This window comes from Culicoides brevitarsis, chromosome 2 (assembly GCF_036172545.1).
Source record: "Culicoides brevitarsis isolate CSIRO-B50_1 chromosome 2, AGI_CSIRO_Cbre_v1, whole genome shotgun sequence".
NCBI classification, from domain to species: domain Eukaryota; kingdom Metazoa; phylum Arthropoda; class Insecta; order Diptera; family Ceratopogonidae; genus Culicoides; species Culicoides brevitarsis.
In genome coordinates, this window is record NC_087086.1 from 36,273,581 (window position 1) to 36,301,351 (window position 27,771).

General features: G+C 24.3%; 2 protein-coding genes across 2 annotated transcripts in view; one reads left to right on the forward strand and one right to left on the reverse strand.

Moving 5' to 3' along the window:
- LOC134830672 (serine-rich adhesin for platelets) overlaps positions 1-21,171 on the forward strand; it is a 39,470-nt gene extending 18,299 nt beyond the window's left edge. The window contains exons 3-5 of the mRNA XM_063844226.1: positions 14,871-15,083; positions 19,744-20,060; positions 20,121-21,171. Coding sequence (XP_063700296.1) covers positions 14,871-15,083; positions 19,744-20,060; positions 20,121-20,850 — 1,260 coding nt within the window. The 3' untranslated portion in view covers positions 20,851-21,171. The remainder of the gene's footprint in view (positions 1-14,870; positions 15,084-19,743; positions 20,061-20,120) is intronic.
- Positions 21,172-22,877: 1,706 nt separating this feature from the next.
- On the reverse strand, positions 22,878-27,076 carry LOC134829044 (nose resistant to fluoxetine protein 6-like). Its single transcript, XM_063842036.1, has 6 exons — positions 27,004-27,076; positions 26,803-26,948; positions 26,424-26,742; positions 24,561-25,407; positions 23,297-23,780; positions 22,878-23,153 (listed from the first exon to the last, which is right to left on the reverse strand). The coding sequence occupies exons 1-6, from the start codon at positions 27,074-27,076 to the stop codon at positions 22,878-22,880; spliced, it is 2,145 nt and encodes a 714-aa protein (XP_063698106.1).
- Between the last annotated feature and the right edge of the window lie 695 nt (positions 27,077-27,771).

Genomic DNA, 27,771 nt, shown 5'->3' on the forward strand with positions numbered 1-27,771 from the left:
CACAAAAAACGACGTAACTGACCCAAAAGTAACAACAAACAATTTTTTTGTTAACATTCCTCAACATTGTTGAACAATTCAAAGGAATGCGAACAATACCAGAATACGCCGTTGATTGTAAAATAGCAAAATAAACATCGGAATGGTATGCAAAAACGGTACCAAACACAGATTTAGGCATTTTTTCTGAACTATCGCATGAAATGAATAGAAAAGTATTACAATCAAAAAAATATCGCGTGAAACAGTTGTTACAACAATTGGCTTCAATTGTTGCGGAAACAAATGAAATTCCTGACAAAATAAAAATTTCGGGTCTCTAATCAAGTTTTGATTGTTTCGATGTTTGAAATTATTTTAAATGAGACTTATTTATTTGTAGTTTCCTTAACTTTGTTGCTTGAAATGAAGTTTAAGTTGACCATGAAGGAGGATTTTTTGGATGACTTGTGAGGCGGATGCAATTATTTATTTGATTTTTTTTTTATCACGAATTAAAAAAAAAATATTTTAAATTATTAAAAAATAATGAATTAATTAAATTAAATTTTAATTAATTTTAAATAAAATAAAATAGTTTAAATTTTTGTTTTATTAAAATTAATTAATTTAAAAAATTTTTTTTTAATTTAATATTTCAATTATTATTATTATTTTAATAAAAATAATCTAATAAATTAATAATTTCTATAGGTATACTTTAGAAATTAATTAAAATTTTTTTAATTATAAAAATGGCAAAAATCTCTCAATTTTTTTTTAATAAATAAATTATACTAATTATTTAAAAACTTTAAAATTAAAAACTTATATAAATTAAAAATAAAAAAATCAGAAAAATAATTAATAAATAATTTTATAAATTAACATATTTAAAAAAATAATAATTAAATAATTTTTTATTTATTTATTTTTTGTTAAAAAAAATCAAAGGAAATATTTTATTTAAAAAATTATTTTTTTTTATAAAAATTAAGATTTCAATGCGTCACTATAATTTTATTACTTTTTAATAGTCAACATGTCTCTGGCTTGTCAGATGAACGTGACTCCCATCCTAAATAAAAAAAATCTTATTTTTTGACCATTTTTGGACAAAACAATGCACCAACCCAACAACGATCGGAAACAATAAACATGCAGTGCGACAATATTTTAACGCCATTCAACTCACCAACCGAACACGACTTGAACCCGAGTCAAAGATTATCGCCATTCTTTCTTTTCTTTTATTATTTGTCACACACAACGCCAACAAAAGAACTCACTTAAGCACTTGGAACGGACAAAAGGAAGTGTAAACATTTAGATATGCACATCAGGTGGCTTTTTGTTTGTTTTCTTATCTTTTCTTTGTTTGAATTTTTTTTAAAGGAACCCGCATAATTTTTTTTTTCATATTTTAAAGAATTTCTCAAGATGTGCCGAGAAATGAACAGGTTCAAGTCGAAACTAGTTTAGCCTCGATTTTGTGCTTTCTGCGTTTTTGCATTCACTACTGACACATATCTCGTGATCTACTGCCTCGTATCAAGATCTAACACAAACAATGGAGGTATGGCTTCTATCTCGAACGCAAAACGAGTTTAAATTGCATTCATTAGAAAAGTAGAGAAAAAAAGGTCTCACGTACTTTTTCTATGTCGATTATGTCAATTTTTACAAAACTCGTTTTTTTATCAACCTTCATTTTTTTTATGAGATGCAAATTGACTTTCATTTAAAAAAAAAATTCTTCAACTGCAGCAAAAATAAAAATCTCAAGAAAAATTTGAGAAGATGCAGATTTCACCGGTTGTTTACGCGAGAAACGGTTAATTAGGACACATTTTGCTGTCTTAAATCACATGCTTTAATTACCGCTCCGCTGTGTGTTCATATGTAAGAGTGTGATGAGGCAAATTAGAGACAGACAAATATTTTTTTTACGTTTTTTGCGGCGAAATGCAATGAAACGTAAGTAAAATGCGTAACTTCGAACGAAAATGAAGTTGAAATTTGTTACGCCGCGTCATAAATAACTCGCGAAGCATTTGAAGATTTGTTAAAATTGTAAATTTATTTGCAGTTTTTGGTAGACAGACGCAAGAGATGAGATGAAAAGTAAACAAATAGAGACTAAACTGCGAAAAAAAAGTGAATTTATGGGGATTTTCTTTGTTATGTCGACGCAATTAGGTGAGAATTTCAAGTGTTTGTGTAAGAAATTGAGTGAAATTGATGGATTTTGCGGGATTTGATGGAATTGAAAGAACAAGAAAATTTATAAAATTAAATTTAAAATAAAATTTAAGATATTTAAGAGATTAAAATTTGCTTTTTAAATTTTAAAGAATTCAAAAAGATAAAAAAAAAATTTTTTTTATTAATTTTAATAATTTTTTTCTTCAAAAACATTTTTTAAAAATATTAAAATTAAAAAAAAAAAATTAAAATAAATCTTATGAATATTCAAAAAAAAATAAAATAAAATAAAATAAAATAAAAAATAGAAAAAAAAAGAAATTAAATAAAAAATAACTCTTAAATATTTTTTGAAATATATTTTTTTAATAAAATTTAAAAAAAAATATTTTTTATTTTTTTTATATTTTTAATTAAAATATTTTTTTTTAATTTTTTGAGTAAAAATTTTAATTAAATCTGTTAATGTTAATTTTTAGACTTTTTTCAGAATATTTTTGAAAATATTTGAATTGAAGATTTTATATTTTGATCAATTTTTGAGTCTTTATTAATTAATTATTTGAATAATTTTTGAATTCAATATCTTTTGAAAAAAAATTTTTTTTAAATCAAAATGTTATTTTTAAATAATTTAATTAATTAAATAAAAAAAAATTTAAATTAATTAAATAAAAAAATATTAAATTAATTAAATAAAAAAAAAATAATTAAATTTTAAAAAATTCAAATCTAAATTTTTAGATCTCAGCTCAGAATAAAATTAATTCTCAAGGACTTCAAAAAAAAAAAAATTTTTTTACAATTTTTCGCTAAAATTCATCATCTGTCATCGGAAGTAAATAACTTCCAGCTGCAACGACCTTCGTTTATTGACTTTTCTTATCTTAAAAGATAATCTCAAGACAAATTATTCCTTTTACGTTTTAAGTCAATTCATGTCTTCTTATCGCACACCATCTCCATTATTATTCAACAAATTTCCTCAAATTTCATAACCAACTTCAATTTTTATGACAAAACACAATAAAGACAAACGATCATTCACGATGAAAAAATAATAAAATGACAAAAATCACGTTTTACCGGTAAATGCTTGAATCACAGCGCATCGTTACTCGTGTCATGTCTCTTCCATTACAAAAAAAAAATACCCATAAATGCGTCTTTATTTGAAAAACATAATTAAAGCCAACAACACGATGACATGCAATGACAAATCATCGAAAAAGACGCCGGAGTAACCACCACCCGGCAAACGATCTGCCGCGCACCGCTCATTATAAATTCTACAAACATGACAGATTTTTATGAATTGTCTATAAATATCGCATCGAAAGTAAAAACATTCGATACGTTGGATGCGTGATCGATTGCACACTCGCGAAACCAGTCTTACTCTCTTTTTCCCAAGAATGCGGAATTATAAATTAAATGTGTGCAAATCTAAATAATAAAATTTTATTTATTTTGCTGCATTTCACGTTTTTCCCATTCGACAGCAGACACTTTTTGTGATAAATGTGAGCATTAAATTGATTATTTATTGGAGCTTCTGCGATCTCGCGTTCGCAAAAATTTTACGAGTTAAGGCGCGACGACGACGTTAGAAAAAGAGGCCAGGCAATAAATCATTCAGGAGCCCACATAATAAATCGCATTAGAAAGGAAAATTAAAGCTATTTGAAGTTATTTCGAACAAAAATCCACAAAGGACGTTCGATGTTTGTGAATAAATAATAATAAAATATTTATCTCTCCAACGTAGCTCGTTAATTTGCATTAAATATTGCAATATCGACGATTTTTTGTGCGATTATTCCATAAATAAATGAACAAAAAAAAAATTTTTTTTGAACATGAAGCGTGAGAAATTTGCAATTTTTATTGGAGTTTTATGTGATTTTTATTGAAATTTTATTATGAGTCACGTTTTCGGTTACATATGACGTTAAATAATTTTATCTAATTTTCGAGTTAGAAATTGTTTTTACGAATTTTCGAACTTCTTAAAAAATTTTTCGAAAATATTCGAAATTCTTTTCAAATTTTCGAAAATATTCGAAATTCTTTTCAAATTTTCGAAAATATTCGAAATTCTTTTCAAATTTTCGAAAATATTCGAAATTCTTTTCAAATTTTCGAAAATGTTCGAAATTCTTTTCAAATTTTCGAAAATATTCGAAATTCTTTTCAAATTTTCGAAAATATTCGAAATTCTTTTCAAATTTTCGAAAATATTCGAAATTCTTTTCAAATTCGAAAATATTCGAAATTATTTTAAAATTTTGCGAAAATATTAGAAAATATTTTCTAATTTCGAAATTATTTTCTTTTTCGAATTTTGAAAAATCATTTTTAAATTTTCGAAAATAATGAAATTTCTTATTTTTCTCCCTAAAAAAAATTTTTTTATTTTATATTAATTTTTTCAACAAAAAAATTAATTTTTAAAACATTTCTTTAATTATTTATTTTTTTTTTCATTTCTACGAATTAAAAATTAATGAATGAACGAAAATTTGGGTCATTATTACAACTTTTTGTCAGTTTGCAAAGTGCAAGTAAGTCGTTTGTAATCCAATCGTCTCGATTTCTGTCGCACCATTCAAATTACGAACTATCACTTGACACAGCACCTTACACGACGGAAACGCAAAGTAAGTCAATTTCATCGCAATTTGATACGATTTTAGTGGTATGCAGATTAAATGTCCCGCAACTCCCGTAACTCACTCTTCGCATGGATTTAAAAAAAAGAATTGAAGACAAAATAAAAATAAAAAACTCGTTCTGCATCACAGCTCGTGCGTAAAACTTTACATGAGACTAATATGAGGAGGCAGAATGCGGTGCGACTATCAATGAATGGTGCTGTTTTGTACATAAAGGGCTTATGGTGATGTACTGAAGAGACGGTACTTGAACAACCGGATGATGAGTTTTGTAATTTTTAAATATTTTTTTGATGAAAAATTACGAAAAAAAATTTTTTGTATAATTTTTTGGTTAAAAATTAAAATTTTTTATTAAAAAATTTTTAAAAATATTTTTTTTATTTTATAATTTTAATAATTATTTAGTTTTAGGTAAAATTTTTAATTAAAAAAAAAATTAAAAAAAATTAATAATTTTTAAAAATAATTATTTTACAAAAATTTTTTAACCGAAACTCATTTCCATCTCTAACTTTTTATTTTTATACAATTTTTTACTACTTTGCTACTCTCTTTTACTACAGAGCAATTAATTGCTGATAAAAAATGAACATTGTTCAGGAAGACTGATTTCCCTTTAACTACAAACAATTTTACGTCACACGCAATAAATGATGTTAAAGACCTTTGCGGTTTATAAAAAAATGCTAATTTTAGTTGCCAATGACAACCAAAAAAAATTGAATCGCAGCCACATTGAAAGAGAATTTCCAGATATTTTTGTGAAAATTTGTAAATATTTGTGCGGTAACCTTCGAAAAATTGCTATTTTAAGAGAGATGTTGAATTTAATCGAATTCGGGCCGCATGAAGTGCAATTACGGATAATTTGTTCCGAAAGACGGTGTCAAGGTGTTTAAATATTTACCAACATTTTAATTGTCTTCCAAAAGTACATTTTACAGACATTCCATGTTTTTTGTTTTGAGATCGAGAATTTGCTCTGCGGTTTAAAAAAATTAATTTTAATGGTTTGATGATTATTTTTTATAAATTTTATTTTTATTTAAAATCGAATAAATTTTATTTTTTTTAATTTAATTAAATTAATTTAATTTTTTAAAAAGATTAAAGAATTTAATTGAAGGAAAAATAAAAAAAAAAAAAATTTTAATTAACAAAAAAAAAAAAAAGAATTTTTGCAAAATAAATTTAAAATTAAATGAATGAAAAATAATAAAAAAAAAATTAATAATTAATAAATTTTAATTTTATTTTTTTTTTTTAAATTAGATAAAACAAATTAAATTTTAAAATAATTTTTTTAATTAATTTCAAAATTAATTTAATTATTTTTAAATTTAAAATAAATGCAATTAAATTTAATTAAATTATTTTAATTAATATTTAAATGAAATTAAAAAAAAATTTTTTTTGTTAAAAAATTATTTTTTATTTTGTTTTGATCTTTCATAAAGTTCATTCATTCACCGCATAGATGGCGCTTTAAAAATTTTTAATCATAGAAAAGCATTTTTAGCATTTTGAGAGCATTTTTAGGACTTTAGGTGAAATTTTTAATTTAAAAAAAAAAAATAAATAAAAAAAAAATAAAATAAAAAAATAATTTTCTCAAAAGTCAACCTTTAGAAATATTTTTAAAAAAATTATTTTTTTTTTAAATCTAATTTTTTAAAAAAATTTTTTGTACGAAAAAATAATTTTTTTTCAATTAAACTATTTCATTGCCTCAAAATCCATCATTTTCAAACCACAGCAAAAAATTCATAGAAACACAAAAAAAAACTTTTGCATCGTCATGACAAGATGATAGGTCATTACAATTAGATTCGCTAGACCAAATCTATGCAACTTCATAAAGCGTTCGTCTCGAATGTAGAATGTTATTGTTATACATTATTTTTGTGTTTGCGACGCGTTCTTGTTGCCATTTTCTGAGTAACATCATAAATTACAGACTATTCTGCGGTGATGAAATCTAGCAATTTATTATGATGAACTGAGCATAATTATGACTTTTATCGTCATTATTCTGGCATTTATTATTATAATTATGCTTTCGGAGTCAATCTCAGCGACTTTATAATGAATTCAAAGAATTTTGCTCATTGTTGTGATTTTTTTCTTTTTATTTTGATTGATCATTAACACGCAAGAGAAAAAAATAAAAGTTGGCGCCCTCAGATGATCAATTAAATTTTTAAGCGTACAAAAAAAAATAAACAAATTTTTCATGCATCCGTATTTTTTTCCGTAATCTAATCAAATCATGTTTAAAATTAAAAAAAAATGCCCATATATACTTTCACCTTAATAAACCGTTCAATCAACGCTCGACTCCCAGAGCAACAAAACCATTTTGTGTCTTGAATGTCTTGATTATAATCATCATTTCATCCGTTTCTTTCATAAATCCGTCCGTTTGATTGTTTGTTGTTGCGATCATCAAACAAATTATTTATAACACGCGTTTTTTTCGCTTGCAATCACTTGTATTAAAATGCTACTGGAGATCGTTCGTAATAATGATCAAAAGCAATTATTATCTAATTTGTCCTGCGTTTGAATGGGATACAGGTGCGATTTTATGCTGAAAGTGGTTATTATTTCTTGGCTTTTTGCTGCGACGATCATCTCGTGTGAGCTTCGTGACAAGTTGTGATAATTGGAGATTTCGTGTGAGGGACCCTTATTGTGTGGTTCGTGAGAAAAGTGATAATGATCCAAGTGTTTTTGTGAGATTTTATCGATTTTTTGCTTGGAAATTGCCTCAAGATGGTTTAGAGATTTTTAATTTTTTTTAAATAATAAAAAAATGGCTTCGAGTGAAATTTCACTAAAATTTGACAAAATTTATTTAATTAAATTATTTTTTATTTAAATTAAAAAAAAAGAATTGAATATCTTAAAAAAATCTGAAATATTTTTTTTTAATTTAAAAATAAAAATTAAAGGTTTTATATAAAAAAATAAATTTTTAATTAAATAATTAATTTTTTTAATCAAATTTTTTTTAATTAATTAAAATTAATTTAAAATTTTTTTATTTTTAAAATTAATTAAATAAAATTATAAATATTTTTTTTTATTTTTTAAATTGAAAATTTCATTTCAATAATTTTCATTTTTTTTTTTTTTTCCTACAATATTTTTTAATTTTAAAATTGATTAAAATATTTTTTTTAAATTTTAATTTTTTAAATAAAAATTAATTTAATTTAATTGTAAATTAAAAAAAAATTTTTAATTTTAAAAAAAAATTTAAATTTTTAATTATTAAAAAAAATAATTTTAATTTAATTTTAAAATTAATTTTAAAAATTAAAATTAAATTTAAAAAAAAAAATTAAAATTTATTAATTTTTTTAAATAATTTTTTTAAATTAAATTTTAAATTTAAAAACAATAATTAATTTTTAAAAAAAAAATAATTTTTAATAAAAAATTAAATTATAAATTAAAAATTAAATTAAATTAAATTTTAAAAAAAAAAAATAATTTAGATTTTTAAATAATTTTTTTTAAATTAAAATAATTTTAGTTATTTTTGAAAATTTTTGGTCTCAATATGTTCGATTTTTTTAATCGATTTATTACACTTCAAAGGTTTCCTTTATTTTTTTTTAACCCGCGAGACACAATAATTAAGCTCATCACGGATATCAACATTTTGTAATAATCTACCTTTGACACACTTTCCAACAATTATCCAATTTTGTCTCATAATTACTCGATTAAGAAAAAAAAATAATAATAAAAAAATATTAAAACAATAAAAAATTCACGTCAATTATTGCCAAACGAACATTCACTGAACAAACATCAAAATAATGCAAAATAACCCGAAATGACTCGAACGAAAAAAAAACTCTTTTATTTTAATAATTTAATTCGTAGCCATCAACTTGTTATAAACTCTCAAATAATTGCACTTGTTTATCATTCCTAACATGGATTGTTGTTTGTTTGGAATCCGGATAATTTTTTTTTATTTTTCGATATAATTAAGTGTCATCACTCCGTTAAAATAAAGTGTTTGTTTGTGTATTTATCTTTTATAATGAAGTCGATTAAAGTGCTTCAAGCAATCAAGTCCAATCCAAGTCAAGCCAGTTAATGAGCTTGAGAGTCGGATAAGTGCTCAAGAGGTGTCTTTGTTTCGCGAGGTCTTGTGAAAGGTGAACCCGAATGTCAATTTTATGAGTTAATTTGAATTTTGTAGAAGAAAAAAGAGAAAAAAACGGAAATGGCGGACTTAATGTAGAGTAGATTGCTTCACTTGTAGATCGTTGTTTAGATAAAACCTTTAATGAACCTCATTTATCAAGAAATTTGACAGAAAGTGACTTGATTTTTGATTCATGAGTCGTTTTGAGCGCTTTTTTACTTTTAAAATTTGATTTTATGAAAAAAATTGAGATTGTTTTGATCTAACATGAACTTCCCTCATTCGCCGTTAGAGGGCGTTTCATTAAATTTTAGTAAATTTTATTGAAAAAAATTAATTGTAATTTTTAATTACTAAAATTATATTTTTTGATCAAATTAAAGTTTTTTTGTGATCTAAACTGTAATTTGTTCATTCGCCGTCAGAGGGCGTTTCATTAATTTTTTTCTAAATTTTATTAGTTTTTAATTACTAAAATTATATTTTTTGTTTAAATTAAAGTTTGTTGTGATCTAAACTGTAATTTGTTCCTTTGCCGTTAGAGGGCGTTTTGATCTTTTTGATCTTTGATCTTTTGATCAACACAATTTATTGTTAAAAATGCATTTTTAAACAAAAAAAAAATGTGCCATTCCTCAAAATTTGTACACAAAAAAATTTTCATTCAACTTGAAACACAAAAATTTGTTATTTTAATCTTTTTTTTCAAACACAGCAATAAAAATAAAGAAAAAAATAACAAAATAACATTAAATAACATCAAAAGTACAAGCAAACACTTGAACTGTTAAATATTATTTTCTTGTTGTTGTTTTATTTATCATTTTTTATGCTTATACGGGCATCGAATAGCACACAGCGGACAAGTAACTAACACCATAGCTTGTCCATATCGTGTACAAACGCGACATGAATGTGCAACAAATTTCAGTCCAGTTTCTTTTTAAGGTTAATTCGCGTACTTTTAAAGCCATTTATTTTTAGTTCGCGTCTGACGTTTCAATCGAAAGCATCCTAAAATGATATCTTCTTCGCGATTAAAAGAAAATTAATTAAAAAAAATATTTGAGGATGAATCGCAATAAATCTCACTAATTGCGTAATAAATAAAAAAATAAATAAGTGACAAATAATAATAAATAAATTTAAAATAATTACCATAAATTACGAAAAAATTTCCTTATTGGCGACTTTTGTGACCTTTTGTTTGTTTAGTTAAAATTTTTTTTTTATGATTAATTTTTTTAAAAAAATTCTGCAAGCCATATGAGCAAAAAAAAAAATAATAAAAATATAATTTAATTACATCAAATAATAATAAAAAATAAAATTTAATAAAAATTTTCAAACAACAATAGAAGAGAAGCGATAAACACAAATTATATGTGAATTTTTCGCTTATTGCCTGCTTGCGAGTACATGTGCGAGAGTTATAAAAAATGAGGCATAAGATAATCAAGCATGGCATAATTAAAATAATTAAATGGTGTTATTCAATTTTGTAAAAAGGTGATTGTTATGAAAGAAAACAAAGTGAGGTAGTGGAAAATTTGATTATAAAATGAATAATGGAGTTGACCCTTTTTGTCTTTTCTTGTTGTTTTTGACTTGGAAGTGAATTGAACTGCGGTTGTAAGGTGTCAATTTGAACAATTTCAACCATTTAGACAATGGGAAAGTTTTCACTTTAAGTTTCTGCGGGAACAATGGTCGCTTGAGAGACGTTGGAACTGATTGTGAAATGCATAAAAAATTGTCAAATGATTAAAAATAAATAGAAAATTTTGAATTTGGGGACTTTTTGGTTGAAAAATAATTTTTTTTTTACTCAGAAGAATTTTTTTAAAATATTTTGTATCAATAAATAATTATTTATTTTAATTAAAAATATATAAAATTTAAAAAAATAAATAAATATTTTAAAATATAATAAAAAAATTTTAAGTAAAAAATAATATGTAAAAAAAATTTTTTTAAATAAAAAAATTATTTAAAAAATAAAATTAAAAAGTAATATATTAAAATATAACAATTTAAATGATTAATTTTAAGTCAATTAAATAAAATAAAAAAATTAATAAAAATTTAAAAAAATATATATAAAAATTTAATTTAAAATATTTTTTGTTCGATCAAAAATTTTAAAATTTCACATTTTTAATTTTTTTTTTACAATTTTTTAGTTTTTTTCTTGACAAATTTAATATTTTTTTTTCACTAAAATTATTTTTAAAAAAATATAAAAACATAAAATATAAAAAAAAAAATTATCGTTATTTAGTTAAAAATAAAAAAAAATATCTTATGCGCCCTCTATCGGTGAATGAGTGAACCTCTTAAAAGATCAAAACAATCACACAAGATCTCAATATTTAAAAATTTTTTCACATATCTTTCAAATTTTATATTTCTGAGTTAATTGGAGATAATTTTTAACAAAATTTATAAATTTTGAGAAAATGAATTCAAAATTTTAGTTAGAAAAAAAATTTAATATTGATTTTTTTTTTATTAAAATCGAATGTTTTTTACTTTTTTTGAAGTAAAGTTAAATAAATAAAGAAAAAAAATTTTTTTTTTGGCAAATTCCAAGAATTTATCATCATTTCTCGTCATGGAGCATGACTTGAACTTAAGTCAACTTTACTTAACGCGAAATTAATGACAACGGTATCTCAGATCTACCAAAGTAATTAAAAAATTCTTTTCGAAAAGTTCAATTACCTTTACTTTTGAGCAAATAAATAACTTAAAATTACTTTTTAAATCATTAAAAATTGAATTTTAACAAAAAGTTATTAAAAATATAAAAATTCTCAAAAAAAAAAATTTTTTTAAATTTAAAAGGAATTTAAAAAAAATTAAACGAAAAATGCAAAATTCCAATCAAATTCCTCAAATTAATGCAAAATTTATCAACCCACAAGTTCAATTAACGAAAAGCAACAAAAGAAAAAAAAACAAAAAAGGTCACGTGTCCCAATGAACTTTCATACTTTTTTTTTTTTTTGCAAGATTTATTAAGACTTTACCTCACACAGCTCCGATAATTGATAATTGTGCGTCATTAAAGTTATTTATGAACGAATAAATTCCAAAAGCAACGAGTAACAATGCATAACCCACATCCAACAATACGTCTAATAGACAGGATTAAGGTATGTTATTATTATTGCATTAACTGCACTTTTATGGGGAATTAATGACAGAGAGGCGATTAATATTTGCCTCAACTCGACATTTTTTCTTATTCATGTTTTTATTATGTTAATGCATCTCTTTCTTGCATATTTTGCGTTATGCAAAAAAAAAATAAATAATAAATGGCGCCACTGTGATCTATGATTTGTCATAATAAAATGAAATAACGGATTCCATGTGGCATGAAAATATTTTTTGTTTTGCGCGAAAGTTGGTTGGCGGTTGTCTGGAGTTGTCGTTGTGCGATGTTGACAAAAGTGTTTATTAAAAACATGAACTCCCCGGCACAAAACATAAATTTTTGTCAACATGCCAAATTGAATTTTGTGTCGTGTCATATAGCATCAGGTATTTATGCTGCCAGTTTTTGTCTCGTTTGGGCTGAAAAAATACGGAAAAGAAGATTAATGACATCGTCGATGAAAATATTTCAGGAATTCGAGTGGGAATGATGGAGTTGCGAAGAAGAAGAAAAACCAGACAACTCCACAAAAATTTTTTTTTTAATTTTTTAAAATATTTTTTAATTAATTAATTTAATTAAATTTAATTATTTTTTAATTAATTTAATTTTTTAATTTAAAAAAATTAAAAATTTTTTTTAATTTAATTTAAAAATTTTTAATTTTTTTAATTTATTAAAAAAAATATTAAAAATTTTTAAATAAATAATTTAAAAAAATAATTTAATTCTTTTTATTTTTTGAAAAATATTTTAATTAATTGATTTATTTATTAAAATTAAATTTTTTTTATTTTTATTTAATTTAATTAATTATTTTATTTTAAATTTTATTTAATTAAATTAATTATTTAATATTTTTTTTAAAAATTTTTTTTTACACAAACAACGAAAAATCGAAAGTTTTTCCAATCAATGTCTCAATATTGATTGAAGAAAAAAAAATAAAAATAAAATTAGAAAGACTTTCTCGCGTCAGACAATAATAAATAATTTTAAAAAATTTTATAACAATAGAATGTAAACACAAAAAAAAAATATTTTGTCGCAGCAGCATGCCTACGCGCGCAATAAATTCTTTTTTTTTGCTCTCTCGATGCGATTTCATGTAATTTTTTTGTTTGTTTATTTATTTTGAAAAATTTCATGTTTGAACATGACAAAAAGAGTGTGAATTAGCCTAGATGACTTTTCATGCATGAAAGCATATCTATTTAACCTTGTGCTTGTACTTACTTTTGCTGCGTTCTCTCCTCTCTGTTAAAAAGTGACATACAGCTCGATGTTTGTTCGCGCAATTTTTTATTTATTTATTTTTGCTTTATTGTTATGGTAATTCGTAACAAGACTGATTTTGCGTGTGATACAATTAATTTTTGCGATGTTGATGTCAAGTAAATGAGGTGACAAGCGTTGATTTTTTTTTAGGTTTTTAGGCGATTTTTTGAATTTTTTATAGGGAAAGAATTGATTTTTAATGCAACAAATTTGGAAAGTTTTTTCTTCTCAGCTTGATTTTTATTAAAATTTTTAAAAAAATTTACTTTAAGAAAATAATTATAACAAAAAAATTTAATTTATTTAAAAATTATTCAGAAAGAATTATTTCTTAACTTCAATAAAATTGATTTTTTTAAGTAATTTTTGTTAAAAATCTATTTCATGAACAAGTGAATAAATTATAATAAATAATTATATTTTATCAATTTTAATTTTTAAATTATTTTTTTTTATTTAAATTTAATTTTTTTCAATCATGTTTATTAATTTATTTTTTAAAATAAATTTTTTTTTTTTTATTTTTTTAATTTTTTATTAATTTTTTTTAAAATTTATTAAATTTATAAATTATTTTGATTTTTTTTTATATTTTTCTTTTAACTTTTTTACTTGAAAATTTTCTTAAAGATCTTAATTTTTAGAAAAAATCAAATTTGAAATTTTGTTCATATAAAAATTAATTTTTGGAAATTAGTTTAATGAATTTTAATAAAATTTTTTAATGGATTGAATTGATTTTTTTTTGAAAATTTTATTTTTTTTTTCAATTTTAAAATAATTTTTTTTTTGCTAAAATAAAAAATAATTTTTTTTAAAATAAAAATAATTTTTTTTTTAATTAAATTATTTTATTATCAAAAATCCAAAAATTTAAAAATTAAAAAAATTTGCAAAAATTTCTTTTAAATTTTTTTTTTATTTATTTTGGTCTCTTTAGTCAATTGTTAGGAAGAAAAAAAATAAATTTTCTCGAGTTCAAGAACCGAAAAACGCCAAAAACAGTTAAATTTTTGCATAAAACTCCATAAAAGTCAAAAAATAAATAAAAGAGAATGCAAATCACTCCCGAATGATGTCACGTGCCTCTCTCTTGATATCTTTTCATTAAATTCTTAAAATGACTCACTTCAAATTTTTTTAATCTCAGTCCAGTTACAATTTTTTAACAAGTCATTTACATTAATTTTAACATTTTTACTGATAAAAATCGATCAACCTGAATTTTGTCGCCCACACTTTTTTATTATTTAAATTTTAAAGTAGCTCAAGTTAAGCGTGTTCTGCGTGTTTTTTAATCTTTTCTTACCATCTCCCAACCTTCGCGCCGGATTACGATAGGAAACATTAATAAACAAAAGCTAATTAACGTCATTTTTATTTTTTGGGTTCATTGCAGGAATGTCAGAGCTTAATTGAAGAAAATCGTCGCCTAATTGGATTAGCGTCCAATTCATCAGCGACGTCATCGGAGGCGGATAACCGGCATGTCGTATTGAATGGCAATGGCATGACAATCACGAGCACGAGTAACGGCAAGAATCCAGCTGGCGTCGTTGAAGCAGTGTTCCTGCAAACGCAAATTGATACGCTCAATTGGCAACTGAAGCAGGTGAGTTGAAAATTTTCAGTAAATCACATAAAAAAAGTAGTTTTTGCCCGTTTTTGCCATAAAAAGCATCACAATGGGGCATCAAATTAACTAAATGGCTTCTAATCTTTTGCCTAAAACTTTTTTATTACTTTTTTGCCGAAAAAACGTGTTAAGCCCGCGCGCGAATAGTTTTTTGCAAAGGCGTTGTCCAGCCAAGTAACGTTCGTTCGTTAGATAATCTGTTCCATTTATTTATTATTTATTGTTGTTTCTCTCAATAAACTCGATTTTGTCTTCTGCGCGTCGATCGAGGCAAAAAACTGCACAGCACAGGTATTTCAGGCCGGAAGCGATGATTTGTAAGAAATGAAATGAAAAAAAAAGACATTTCATAAAATAAAGTTTTCAAACAAATAAATAATGTGATCGGACAAAATACCTTACGCAGCAGCAGCAAAGTTGTTATGCAATTGTTAATTATAGATTTTCTGTTTTGATATTTGTTCATATTTTTGTATTACAAGTCAATTTTTTTGTTATTTCGGACGGTAGATCGTGTTCTGTTTGTTACGCAGGTTGGAAAAGGGCTCGGTCAATGCTTTTGAATGTTCGTTATCGAAGGAAGGTGATACAGCGAAAATTGAGGCACGCATTGATTGGATCATCTATAGAAAGTTCAAAGAGTTCATTAGATGGAAATTAGTTTTTTGTTGAAAAAAGTTAAATTACTTATTTTGCGTTGAATTTAAATTTAAAATTTTCGAAATTAACTTCTCAGCTTTCGAAAGAAACTTCTAAGCTTTTGAAATGAACTTCTCAGTTTTCGAAATAAATTTCTCAGCTCTCAAAAGAAACTTCTCAGCTCTCAAAAGAAACTTCTCAGCTCTCAAAAGAAACTTCTCAGCTCTCGAAATTAACTTCTCAGCTTTCGAAATAAACTTCTCAGCTTTCGAAATAAACTTCTCAGCTTTCAAAAGAAACTTCTCAGCTTTCGAAAGAAACTTCTCAGCTTTCGAAATTAACTTCTCAGCTTTCGAAATAAACTTCTCAGCTCTCAAAATAAACTTCTCAGCTTTCGAAATAAACTTCTCAGCTTTCGAAATTAACTTCTCAGCTTTCGAAATTAACTTCTCAGCTCTCAAAAGAAACTTCTCAGCTCTCAAAAGAAACTTCTCAGCTTTCGAAATTAACTTCTCAGCTTTCGAAATTAACTTCTCAGCTCTCAAAATAAACTTCTCAGCTCTCGAAATAAACTTCTCAGTTTTTGAAGTAAACTTCTCAGCTTTCGAAATTAACTTCTCAGTTTTTGAAGTAAACTTCTCAGCTTTCGAAATAAACTTCTCAGCTCTCAAAAGAAACTTCTCAGCTCTCAAAATTAACTTCTCAGCTCTCGAAATAAACTTCTCAGCTCTCAAAAGAAACTTCTCAGCTCTCAAAAGAAACTTCTCAGCTCTCGTAATGAACAATGAACGTTTTAGATCAAAATTTAAACTTAACATTACTTTAAAAAATTTCTTAGAGATAAAATCAATTTTAAATCAAATTGAAATCTTAAACCTCTCATAATTACAAAAATTCATTTCAACTTATTAAGCCATTCTCGCACCTCGTCAATAAACATCAAAATTTATCACTGCCTTCTGTCACTTGGCTCAGCACTTTTCTCCCATTCCAATTCATTTAACATCCAATAAAATCCATTTAGCTGACGACCCATATATTTCACGTAAAATTAGTGACAAAGTGTCTGTGCAACACAATTTTAAACCGATTATCTTTGTAAAAACTTTTAACGTGTCAATCCATGTGAACGAACTCTTTCTCGTGCCTTTTGCCTGCACATTTCACACCGATAGACCTCAAATTTCATTAAACTACGAATAAAATATTGTCGATTTGGGTCAGTAATGCGTCGACATGTCATATTATCATATCTCAAAATGCACTGAAATGAAATTCAAACAAGATGTTAATAAAATTCTGTTCATAAAATTTTGTATTTTACGTTTATGAACGTCTGCTGTTAATGTATTTTGCTGTGCAGTTATTTCGTTTTATGAAAATTTCTTTATTTATAGACACTTCTGATTGCTACTTTTAATTTGTTTGTAAACATTCTACCTCAATTTTGTGTGTTTTGAAATATTTTTCGTATGAAACTCGACTGGAAATGAGTTTTGGTAGACAGTTAGTCGCTATATGGGTTTGTAGAATTTCGTTATTCACGATTTTTTAGATTTTACCGAGAAAAAAAAATTAAGAAAAATTGATTTTAAAAATTTTTTGTTAGAATAAGAGGTCATATAAGTCAAATTTTGTACATTTTTAATTTTTTTTTTTCAAAAGATTAAGAAAAAAAATCCGTTATGAACAAAATTCAATTAATAAATTATAAAAAAAAATAATTAATTAAATAATATTAATTATAAATAAATAATTAATTAATTTAAAAATTAAAAAAATATTTTAAAAATAATTTTTTAATAATTAATAATTAAAAAAATAATTTTTTAAAAAAAATTAATTTTAATTTAATTTTATTAAATTAATAATTAAAAAAAATATTTTTAATTTATTTTTAAATTAATTAATTAAATTATAAAAAAAAAAAAAAAAAAAAAAGTTAACACACGAATAAAAATTAAAAGAAAAGAGCTACTGGTTAATATCATACGACAAGTAAATAATTTATTTTTATTTTTTTTTTTATGAATTTTTAATTTAAAAAATTCAAGAAAATGACAAAAATTACAAAAAAAATCAATTTAATTGATTTAAAATTCATAAAAATAATTAAAAATGTGAATTTTTCGAATTTATTTTTAATTTTGTGTCCAAAAAATTAAAATTTAAAAAATTAAAACTTGAAGGTCGTTCATGCAAAAAAATCTGAATTTACCGTTTTTTTTCGTTAAAATTCCTCAAAAATCGCTCATGACTTTCAAAAAATTTATTTTCAACGAAAACTCGCAATTTTTGTTACCATGTCGTGTCAATCATAAAACTTCTAGATCAACAACCTTCACTCTTCTATAGCTGTCAATCTGCAAAAATCCGACCGTGACTGCTTCACAAATTGTCATTAACTGCATTTTTCTCGATCGATTCTTGAAAGTCATTGTCTCGTTCATCGCATGCGATCATTGAAAAAAATAGTTGCATCTCATGCCATCCGTCGCGATTTCAATCACTTCCATTGTTTGTCTCTTCGTTGCTTATCTAACTCATCTTGAACGCGTCGTAAATCGTGAATTCATTCACAGAAAATTTTATTTTAATTTTTTTCATTGAATAAGTATTTCACTGTTTTTCTACTGATTCTGCACTTTTTTTCGATGAATTTTTTCGAAATTGCACGATTTTTTGCTTATTTTTGTTACAAATTGACGTCCATTCACGGAAATTGTTTGAAATATTGCATTTTGTGAGGTCCGTTCAATGAGTGAAAAGATAATTTTTGTGAGGTGTCGAAAGATGGGCAGACAATTAAAAAGTACTTTACTTTTGTAATTTTCGTTAACAATGAAATATTTGATCATAGAGTTTATTTTTTTTTGCTCTTTTGATCTTTCGTTCACGATTTTTCACTGTTTCATTTTTTTTTTCGTTGTGAAAAGTTCACAATATGATTTTTTATTTTTTATTTGTGGTTCAAACACAAAAATTTAACGATTATTTTATTTATCTTCACTAATGCGTGCATGTTTGTTTTGAAATTTGTGTGGAGCGATGATTAGTTAAGTGAGGTTATTATGAAATGTGCATTCTTCGGTGTTTTTTGACCTATTTTATTATTATTTATCAATCTGAAATTCTTTTTTTTTTCTTCAAAATATTTTTTTGTTCTTAATAAATGTTTAAAAATTTTAATTAATTAATTAATAAATTTTATTTATTTTTAAAAAATTTAATTTAAATTTTTTAAATATTTATTTTTTTATTTATTTTGAACAGTTTAATTATTTTTATTTAAAATAATAATTTTTTTTTCAAAATAATTCTTTTTTTCTCAAAATTAATTAAATTTACCTAATCAATTTTTTTTTTCAATTTTAAAAAAATAATTTTTTAAAATTAATTTTTTTTTAATTTCTTAATTTTAAATTAAAAATAAATTAAATTATTCAAAATTTTTTATTCAAAAAATTTTCAATATTTTAATCAAAAAAAAATTAATAAAATTTTAAATAAATTTTTAAAAAAAAAATAAAAAAAAATTAAAATTATTAAAAAATTAAATCACATTTTAAATCATAATTTTTTTAATTTAATTTAAATTTAAATTTTTTAATTATTTTTTTTAAATTAATAAAATTTTATTTTTTTTAAATAAATTTTTGTTGAATTATTTTTGAATTTTATTAAAAAAAAAAATTTTTATTTTTTTTAATTAAAATTTTTTAAAAATTTTATTTTTTTTAAATTAAATTTTTTTTAATTTTAATTTAAAAAAAAATAATAAAAAAATAATTTTATAAAATTTTTTTATTAAAATTAATTAAATATTTAATTTAATATTTACTTTTTGAAATTATAAAAATTTATTTTTTTTTTTCTTTAATTTTTTAAAATTAATTAATTTATTTATTTTAATTTATTTTTAAATTTAATATTTTTAATATAATTTTTTTTAAACCAAAATAATTAAATTAATTTTTTTTTCTATTTTTTCTTGCAGGTCGAATCAAGTCGACAGATGTACCGTGCAGTTACAAAAGAAGTCGCTCACTTTTTGGACAAATGTTATCGTAGCTTGGAGGCGATTCAGACGCAGCAGAAACAGTGCCAAAGCGGTACGACAATCGGGCGATCCAAAAGTGTCGTGCAAGTGTCAAAACATCACGATTCCGACAGCAGTTGCTCCTCGATGATGACAAAAACGGCAAAAAGTGCGTCTCGTGCGAGAAGTAGTACAAACCTGATCGACGCCTTTTGCGGAAATAAATCCACAGATGGAACTGTCGAGTCTTATGAGCAATTCCGAGACTTTACGTGGTAAGTTTTTTCAATTTTTTTGAAGAAATTTCAATTTTTAAATGATTTTTTTGTTTTTAGGCGTCGTCAACCGAAAGCAAAGCAACAACAAAATGTCGAAACAAATCCGGAAAAATTATCAAACGAAGCCTATCGCTTGCTGCGAACACTTCAGAACCTCATGAACACGCAAGAACCGCTTCTTTTGAACCCCAATACCGCCAATGCCATGTCACTGGAGCCGCCGCAGCTCCTCAAAGCCACCCACGACGAACCCTTTTCTCGCAAATCGCAATCGCGCGAATCCCGCCTCTCGTTGCGCAGCAGTACCGACGACTCGGTACACTCGAATGCCACGACAACGACAACAAATTCCTCGTCATCGCTGAAAACGGAAACGGATGAAGAGGCAACGCCCTGCATGAACATTCCACAGCATCCGCCAACGAGTCAAACGCATCTCGATCGCATCAAGGACGGGATTTTGTCGTCGATCGATGACGAAAGTGGCTTCAGTTCGATGAATTCGTTTCAGGAAATTGGACTGCCGTTGGTTAATTCGACAATGAGATCGATTGCTGGGTCGTCTTCGATGTCATCAAATTCTTCGACATCTTCGACGAACGAAACTGAGATGGAAAATACCGCGATTGAGAATAATTTGAGGAATTCAACTTTGATCGCCGTGAATAATCAAGAGAAATTGGGACTTCCGAAAGTGAACCACAGAAGATGGGATTCCGCTCCTGTTGCGAATAATCGACTACAAATCGCAAATCCCGAGGACTCGTTACGCGTCTTGTGGGTGTAGAAAAAGCATGTCTTGCCTCTAAATTCATCCATGTATCTAAAAAAAATTAATTTAAATTTATTTTTTAAGTTTTAAAAAAAATTATTTAAAAAATGATAAAATATTAACCAAAGCATACAAAAAAAAATTCCCGTAAAAGCTTTCTTACATAGAAAATAACTAAAAATCCATATTTTTTGCATTTTTTAAAAATAAAATAAATTAATTAAATTTTTTTTTCCAACTAAAAAAAATACTAAAAAAAATAATAAATCAAAAAATATCGGCTTGTATGCTTTTTTTAAATAAAAAAGTTAATAAAATAATATTTTATTGTATTTAAATGCCGTTTAAGTTTATTAAAAATCTCGCCCAGTTCTCCGTTATTTTATTAAAGGCGATTTTTTTTTTTAATTTTTAAGTTTTTATTTTTATTATTAAGTTTAAATCTCGTCCAAAAATTATTTGCAATAAAAAATGTACTTACTTAGAATTTAAAAAATTGTTTTATTTTAATTATTTAAAAATTATTTTTTTTTTTTGAATTAATTTATTTTTTTATTTGAATAAAATTAAAATAACTTTTATTAATTAAATAAAAATTATTAAAAAATTATTTTAATTTTGTTTGAATAAAAAAAATAATTTCTTGAATTAATTATTAATTTAAATTAAATTTGAATTAAATTTAAATATTAATTTTAATTTAATTTAAATAATTATTTTTTTTTAAAAATAAATAAAAATTTATAAAAAAAAATAAAATTTATTTAAAAATTCGAATTTTTATTTAAATAAAAAAAAATAAATTAATTATTTAACTTCCTGTTTTTTCTCTCTTTGTTTAAAAATTTTTCAATATTTGCTCAGCTCAATAAATTTCCTTTGAATTTTTGATCTGCCGACAGTTTTGCACTATAAAATGATCTCTACCTTCGATAATTTCTTCATTAAGTTTCTTGATTTTAAACGAAATACTAAAAAAAAAATCTTAAAAGATGAAATTCTTTGCCCTCTTTTTGTTCGTAGCCGTTTTGGTTGCTTGTGCTTTTGCTGCTGAGGAAGAGCATCATGAGCGTCATCATCCGGAACATGCTCATCCAAGACATCACGGAGCTCCTCATCATGGGCCCAAACACGAAGGACCTCATCACGGAGGACATCATGGGCATCCTCGTCCTCCTCATCATCATCCAAAACCGCCACACAGCGAAGAGCAACGCAGCACAACGGAGGCTTCTGGTTAATTTTGATTCAGTTTTGGAGAATTTGACACGTTATAAGTGAAATTTATTGGAAAATTATTAAAATAAAGGAAATTTCTTGCAAATTTTACTATAAATTTTAAAAGACAAGCAATCAGAATATTCTTGTTAATTTGAAATTTTGTGTTAAAATATGAGGAAATTTAAAGAAAAAAATATTTAAAGACTTTTTAAAATGATTTTTTTCTAAGGCTTCATTTTTTTTTAAATTTTTATTATTTTTAAAGTAGTAAAATAAATTTACTTTAAATTTTCATTTTTTTTTTCGAGATTTGAAATCCATTTTTAGAGAAATTATTTTTAAAAAATTATTTTTTTTATAAATTTTTTTATTTATTTTTCCTCAAATTAATTTAAAAATTTATTTAAATAAATATTTGATTTAAAAAAATTAAAAATAATTTTTTATTGAAATATCAAAAGTTACCTCAAATTAATTGAATATTAAAAAAAATCTTAAAAAAAATTTTTTATTCTCTATCAAATATTTTCTGTTAAATAAAAGAACTAAAATTACTCGAAAAATTAAATAAAAATTTTATATAATTTTTCTTCATAAAAAATTTAATAAAAAAATTCAATATTAATCAAATTACTCACAAAATTCACTTTTTGAAACAAAAATTGCACTTTCGAATTATTCCGATAGATGGCGCTCTAAAAATAATTTTCATATAAAAAAATCTTCGTTATTTTTAACAATTTCAACATTTTTATTTCCTTATTTTGTTTTAAATTAAATAAAATCTTAACAATTAATCGACTAATTTATTAATTACTTTTTTAAACTTTCACATTTTCATCCAAATTTCTAATTGTCCCACTTTCCATGCAATTTTCTTTCATGGATTTGCTCACATTGTTGTAATAATCAAATTTATTTTTCAACGTTGAATTATTTTCCTTCATAATTTTCATCTCGTCTGTCACTGCAGTTTCAGCAGGTCTTCTTTCGGGCATCAAGAGCTTAAGAAGAGCTGTAACTGGAAATTCTAAGAACAAACAAAGGACCATTCCAACGATACTTGCGTAAATTAAACCGATTGTCGTATAACCGATCTAAAATTAAAAAAAAAGAAAATTTTTTAATTTAAAAAAAAAGAAAATTTTTTAATTTTCTTAAAAAAATTTAAAAAAATGTAAAAAAAAATTAAATTTATTAATTTTTAAATTTTTTTTTAGATTTTTACGAAATTTTTTACCTGTGATAATGTTCTCACAACAGCTGCTCCTCGTGCCTCTGCCGAAGCAACTCGTAACAAGCTGAAATGCACCAAATACACGCAATACGTCACTCTGCCCAAAATTTGGAAAATTCTCGCATTCAAAACTCGTGACACCAATGGAACGCATTTGTAATGGAAAGTGAACATAAAGAACGATGCAATGACACCCCACCAACATTTTGAAATAACTGAGTAAACAGCGATCCAAACTGCGGGTTTTTCGAACTCGTAATCGTAAAAAATGTACGAATAGTAAAAGTTGAGAAATCCTGAGACGATGGAAGCGAAAAAGGCAAAAGCGAAGAGATTTTTCACAAGTGTGCTTGGATTGTAGCCCGATTTGCGGATATGATGATACCAATATCCAGACATGATTCCGATGAAATAATTGGCGGCATTTGTGTAAAATGGGATGTAAGTGTCTTTGAAGCTCTCAAGTTGGTTCATGTTGATGCGTTCTCTGCGAAAAAAAAATTAAAAAAAAATAATTTTAATGAAAATTTGAAAAAACCACGTGACCAAATTTTAAATACTTATTTTAAAAGAAATAAAATTTAAATAAATATTAATTAAAATAAATTTAAATAAATTAATTTAATTTAAATTTAAAAAAAATTAATTAATTAAAATTTAATTTTAATTTAATTTAATAATTTTTAAATTAAATTTAATTTAATTAATTTTTAATTTATTTTAATTAATTTAATTAATTAATTAAATTTTTTCAAAACTAAATATTTGATAAATTTGAAATTTTGTAGAAAAAATAGATAGCAAAACTTTGAAAATCATGTGACAAGAATAATGCTTTTGAATTTGAACACGTGGCTTTTTTAAATTAGTAACGAGAAATATTCAAAAAATAAATTTACAAGAAAAATTTGAACAAATTTTGAAACAAACCACGTGATCGATTCAAAAGTCAAATAATAATTTTTCAGAATTTTTTGAATTTTTTACTTTTTATTTGGTCACGTGGTTATAAAATTAAAATTTTTAAAAAACTTTGTGACTTAATTCAAAAAATCACGTGTGAAAATTAGGAAAATTTAAATATAAATTCTAAAATTAGTCACGTGGCTTATGGTAAAAAAATTTCTTTTAAAATCAAATTTTTAAAAAAATTAAAAATAATAAACCACGTGACTTAATTAAAAATTCGAATTTTGTTATCAAGTCACGTGATTTTTTAAAAAAAACTTAAAATTTTTGTTTCATAAAAAAATAAAAAAAAACTTACTCTGGCGTAACTGTGAAGACTCCATCATATCCCTTGAGATAAGTAATAATTCCGGGAATCACACAAAAGATCGTCGTCGTTCCAAAAACAACCAATTTCGTGAGTTTCGGCTTCTTCCAAACGACCATCATCACAAACATTCCAATAACAAAAAGTTGCGTATCTGCTGCCATATACCACGAATGCGGCATGCACCCATCTTTAACGTGCACATGATTATTCACAAGCAACAAATTTGTCCACCAATTCCGACGACAATAAGTTTTCTCCAATCCTGCTTGTCTTTTCCACATCGGACCAACTTGAGATTTCACCAAAATTGTCGCGTCATACATCAAAACGTACATGTAAACCGGAGTCAAGCGCAAATAACGATAAACCACGGCAACCCAAAAATACTTGAAATTATAAGAACGTTTCTGCATCAGCTCCTCGATGAAATGAACTGCCATCAAAAAGCCCGAAATGAAGAAAAATGTTTGAACGACAGTCGTTCCATTCAGGAAAATGTGATAAAAAGGCACGTGGAAACGCTCTTCGTGATATTCGGGATTCAGCACGGGTCCGTTGTAGCCAATGTTGATGTGTCCGTAAATGATGATGAACATTGTCATGTAACGAATTGCTTGGATGTGACGAAATTCGTAAGAGATTCCGGCTTTTGGAACGGATGTGAGACGCTCCCAGTTGCTTAAAAATGAAAAAGACTTCAAAAGTTCATCTTTTTTCGTTGGTTGTTGGGTTGTTGAGAGAATTTCGCGACGACTGAAGTAATCGTAAAGAGTTGAAAGAGCAACTAAGACGCAAATTATGAGAGTGATGGCGAGGAATGAGTTGTCGACGGCGTCTGAAAATGAAAGAAAAATTAAATTTTTAGAGGTAAGATTTGAAAAAAAAATTAATTTTAAAAATAATGAATTTTAATTTTAAAAAAATTATTATTTCAATAATTTTAAAAAATAATTATTTTTAATGATTTGAAGAGTATTTTTTAGCATTTTTTAATTAATTAATTTTTAATTTTAATTAACTTTTAAATTTTTTCAAATTTTAATCAAACAATTAAATACTTATTTTTTAATTTTGAAAATAAATTATTTTTTTTTATTTTTTAAATTAGTTGTATACTTTTTTTAAATTTTTAATTTTTTTATTTTAATTTTAATTAATTTTTATTTAAATTTAGATTAAATTTAAATATTTTTATTTTCATTTGGCAAAAATATTTTGAGAAAAAAAAAATATTTTTAATACATAAGAATTTATTAAAAATGGTAAATTTTAAAAAAATTAATATTGAGGATTTTTATTGTTTTAGGAGAAAAAATTAACTTTATTAAAATTTTTTTTTAAACAAATTAATGAATTTTTATCAAAATTTAAGAACTATTGAATATTTTTGCCTTTCAGAGTTTTGAGGTAAAATTTGAAAAATATATTAATTTAAAAATTAATAATATCAATTAATTTTTTAATTAATTAAAAAAAATATAAATTTAAAAATAAAATAAAAATTAAATTAAATTCTTCGATTTTTTTTAATTTTTTTAAATTTTTTTTGATAAATTTTTAAATATTTTATTTATTTATTTTTTTGATCATTTTGATATTTCAAAGTGCTATATAATGACTAAAACTGTAAATTTTCGACTAAACATGAACATTTTTAAAACAAATTTTTTCAAATAGTGTCGAAACGTATGAAGTCATTAAGCAATAAATGCTTCAATGTCACAAATTTGCACAAAAAAAACTTTCATAACACAAAATTTTTCACTTTTTGATCGAAATTTCAATTTTTTTTAACACAAAATTTTTAAATTTTTCATAAAAAAATTAAATTTTCAAATAAAAAAAACTTACCATATTCCTCCTTTTCCTTATTCGTACTGCAAAAACTAATTTCCGTATATCCCGTCAAGTTATATTCCTCTTTTAGGTACATATTAACACATCTGTTCATGATATCTCCAAATTCCTTTCTATACTCTGGCGTTCCCGGAAAATCATCTGGATTAATTGGAAATCGAATCTTCGAGTCAAAGTACGGCTCATAAAGCTCATCGTACAATTTAGGATCCATTTTTCGAATTTTATCCAATTTTTTCTTGCACCAATTGATGCAAAGACCTGAAGTGAGAACATCATGTCGGAAATGATGTCTTGTGTCGCTCGAAAAATTCTGAAAAAATAAAATTTCTCATAAAAAATTGAGAAAAATTTGTTTAAAAAAATCACAAACTTTGATATAATTCCATAATTGATAATCCTCTTGAGGTTTAATGCTCGTTTTGCCAAGACAATATGCCGATAATTCCTCGTAACCCAAGATGCATCGCTCGTATTCGTCAAATCTCGCCATCGGAGGCATCTGATAATATTCTGTAACTAAAATTTAATTTTTAAAAATTTTAAATTTTTAAGGATTTTTTTAAAAACTCACAATTAAACACGGAAAGAGCATTTGTGGTCGTAAAATATCCCAGAATTAACAGGAAAATCTTGAGTCGTGTCATTTTTACGACTTTTTTCAAATTATTTTTGATCCTTCACGATGCACGTCTAATCGCCAACTAACTCATCTTCTTTGTAAAAATGTCTTCACTGCGTTTAATCACATGGAAATGTTGCAATTTTGATAACCTTGACTTACATTTAAAAGCATTTTATTTAAATTTCTTTACACAAAAAATGGTAAATCCGACGTTGTTTTGGGAGAAAAGCCGGTTTTTAGTGCAGGTAGAAAAAATAATAAAAATAACAATAAACGATCAAACGTCTGTAATGTGACAAATGTGAGAGAGACGTGTGTGTAGGCTTTGTTTTGTCTTGGAAGACGATAAAAAAAAAGTTAAACTTGACCCATGAAATTTTGTCCGGAGAGTTTGCGACACGTGGAGTTGTGTGACGAGTTTGAGTTTTTTTTTTTTGCAATTTTGAATAAATTTTATTGATTTTTGATTAAATTAATTTTTTTTAAAATTTTTTTAATGCAAGATAGTCCGAAAATTGTAATCTTTGCATCAGAATTAATTTCAAATTTATCATTTTTTTTTACTAAAGAAAAAACCAATGTTTTAATGTCTTTATCAATTTTTTTATATAAATATTTAATAAGACTAAAGAAATTGCTAAAGTTTTTAATATTTATTAAATAATTGAAAAAATAAATAAATTTAAATTCATTAATTGAAAGAAAATTTAAAAATTA

Bases quoted from the DNA above. Each gene is read 5' to 3' on its own strand.
- LOC134829044 (XM_063842036.1), bottom strand. From the start codon at position 27,076: ATGACACGACTCAAGATTTTCCTGTTAATTCTGGGATATTTTACGACC. The intron at 26,743-26,802 runs GTTTGTGATTTT...TTATTTTTTCAG, and splicing joins AATTATGGAATTATATCAAA to AATTTTTCGAGCGACACAAG. The intron at 23,781-24,560 runs GTAAGTTTTTTT...TTTTTTTCGCAG, and splicing joins GTCTTCACAGTTACGCCAGA to AGAACGCATCAACATGAACC.